Raw genomic sequence first — 2,244 nt, 5'->3', positions numbered from 1 at the left:
ACTAAAATAAAACACTTCAAGGATTTTAGTTCTTATCTGAAAATACTTATGAATACTTCTTGTTAGAACAGCACTCAAGATATTTTGTGAAAAGAGTTCAGCAATACAATTTTCAAAATTAATCAATTTTGCCCAATGAACACCAATTTTATTTCACGTTTTTACCTGGGAAAACAACTCTTTTCTTAGAGCTTGTTTGATGATAACATTATTTCACACATTCAGATGGAGCATTACAATCCACACCAACTTCAGACTTGTACTGGAGCACTTAACTCGCATATGGGCCTGTTTCTTCTGGCCTACTCTGTGACCCTCCATCGAATTTAACATGAATTAACATGAAGATCTGTACAAAGAGTGCATAGTAGCCATTTCAAAAACACGTGACAGCAATGTGTAGTGAAGATCTTGAAGTACTCCCCTCTGTGTAAAACACCTGTAGATGGAGCACCTGTACACTCCAGCAGAAAGCACAAATGAGAAGTGTGCAAACACGCTCGGTGCATACAACCATTTCTGATAGAACTTGCGCACAAACAACCGAAATAGCTAAAAACTAGGGATTTTTGGATTTGGTCAAAACACCACAAGGTCTTTGCTGGCCTTTGGCTGACTGGGACTTATCCCTATCGCTGTCCGGCAAGTCCTTACATTGAAGTGTTCCTGGTGACACTATGTCCTCATCCATGTCATCCATGTCGTCGGACATGAAATGCTGGGGTGTGCCACGGCCGCCCATGAAGCTGGGGTCCAGGTTGAGGGCAGAGGCCAGAGAGGGCAGGCCTGGGTTATTGACCAGCGTGAAGCCTGTTAGGAACTCAATCTGCTGCCAACGATGGAGTCTCTCTCTCAGAGCTGCTGTTACCTCACCCAGAGCTTGCCTGTAGACAAAAAGATTATAGCTGTACGTATTAAGGGTTATTTGTTTCCATTTATTCATTGATTTTTTAAATTGCCATTAAGAAATGTTGAGAAATGTTTGTGTGACTTACTTGGCTGCAAGTATTTTGTGATCCACATCATCTAGCGAAGAACTATGTGCCACATGGAACGTCCCGAATAAAGTATTTCTCTTCTTCTTAATTTTTTCTGCCTAAACCATGAGACATTTTTTTTTAAAGAAAATGATTACATAAATTTATATTATTATTATATTACATTATTGTAAATCCATCTACTGATACCTCACAAATCTATAAGGTTTTCTTTCATTTTTAAAAAAATCTTAGTGAAACCTTACATTACATAAACTAATCTATTTTCTGATATTTAAATATATGCTTAATTGACATTAGCAGCAATCTATTATCCTCTTAAACATGTAACATTTCTAAAAACATTTTAAAGTATGTTACCACATTCTAGGGTTGTACTATAACAACAAAGCTGAACTGTCATCAATAATCTAAATGTTTTTACCACCGTTTCATCTTAGCTAATAAAATGACTGCGAAAAACGCTGCTCACCCCCTCTTTGGCCACCTGCAGTTGTCTCTCTGCGTTCTGTTTCTTGATGTTGTAGTACTGCACCTCCACCTCATGAGTGAGCTGCAGCCATTTCTGCAGGGCTTCAGGAGGAGACCAGTCGCTGCGAGACTCCAGTTCCTTCTCTGCCTTTTTCAGGGCCATACGCACCTGCAGGAGGCGCCAGAGACAAATCAGATCAGAGTACAAAACAAAGCAGATCATCAAACAAACCTCACACAAGGCTGCTTTAAGATGGGAGTACTTTCACACCTGTAGATCGATTGCTTTGTAATAATTTCAATCCCTGTTTCGGAAGAATGTTGCTTTTTGTTCGCTTTCACACAGCAAAGTTTCTAAACTGACCAAATTTGTTAATACAAGTCATGCGCGAGTAAACTGTTGTCTCATTGGTCAAAGTTTCACGGTTTATTTTCCAGGATTCCACTTAGCTGTCATCCGTCAGGATGGAAAGACAACAGCTTCGCGGGCTTATTGTTGTTTGTTTTTTTTGTAGCTGTCGTTATAATAATTTATCATTTTGAGCAGGAGTTCAGGATTGATTGGGAAAACATTTTTAAAATGCACTTACTACAATGAAAGAGCAATAAGACGGCATTATAAAATAGAAAAGTGCGCTTTGATTTTTGAATGGCAAAGACGTGCTCACCCACAGACATTCACAGGTTAATTTTGAGGTATTAGCAAAACAACAAAGCTAATGCTTTTCACGGAACTTACGTAATTACCCATCATAAATTGTGATATTGCCTGGTT

At 38.8% G+C, this 2,244-nt stretch overlaps 1 protein-coding gene across 1 annotated transcript; it reads right to left on the bottom strand.

Annotated features, from left to right (window-relative positions):
• Positions 1-26: 26 nt before the first annotated feature.
• Positions 27-1,707, bottom strand: LOC107600810 (stromal interaction molecule 1-like). The gene is made up of 3 exons (XM_016292780.1): positions 1,471-1,707; positions 996-1,096; positions 27-884 (listed from the first exon to the last, which is right to left on the bottom strand). Exons 1-3 carry the CDS (start codon positions 1,690-1,692, stop codon positions 560-562), a joined length of 648 nt encoding a protein of 215 aa, XP_016148266.1. The 5' UTR covers positions 1,693-1,707; the 3' UTR covers positions 27-559.
• Between the last annotated feature and the right edge of the window lie 537 nt (positions 1,708-2,244).

Source organism: Sinocyclocheilus grahami, unplaced genomic scaffold (genome assembly GCF_001515645.1).
Source record: "Sinocyclocheilus grahami isolate Dianchi unplaced genomic scaffold, SAMN03320097.WGS_v1.1 scaffold292.1, whole genome shotgun sequence".
NCBI classification, from domain to species: domain Eukaryota; kingdom Metazoa; phylum Chordata; class Actinopteri; order Cypriniformes; family Cyprinidae; genus Sinocyclocheilus; species Sinocyclocheilus grahami.
Note: the sequence above shows the minus strand (reverse complement) of the source record. Positions and strands in the feature narration are given on the sequence as shown.

What these genes read in the sequence shown, in the direction of transcription:
- LOC107600810 (XM_016292780.1), bottom strand. Translation starts at nt 1,692, where the DNA reads ATGATCTGCTTTGTTTTGTACTCTGATCTGATTTGTCTCTGGCGCCTC. An exon ending in TGCAGGTGGCCAAAGAGGGG is followed by an intron (nt 1,097 to 1,470) that starts GTGAGCAGCGTT and finishes CTCATGGTTTAG; the next exon opens with GCAGAAAAAATTAAGAAGAA. An exon ending in CACAAAATACTTGCAGCCAA is followed by an intron (nt 885 to 995) that starts GTAAGTCACACA and finishes TTTTGTCTACAG; the next exon opens with GCAAGCTCTGGGTGAGGTAA.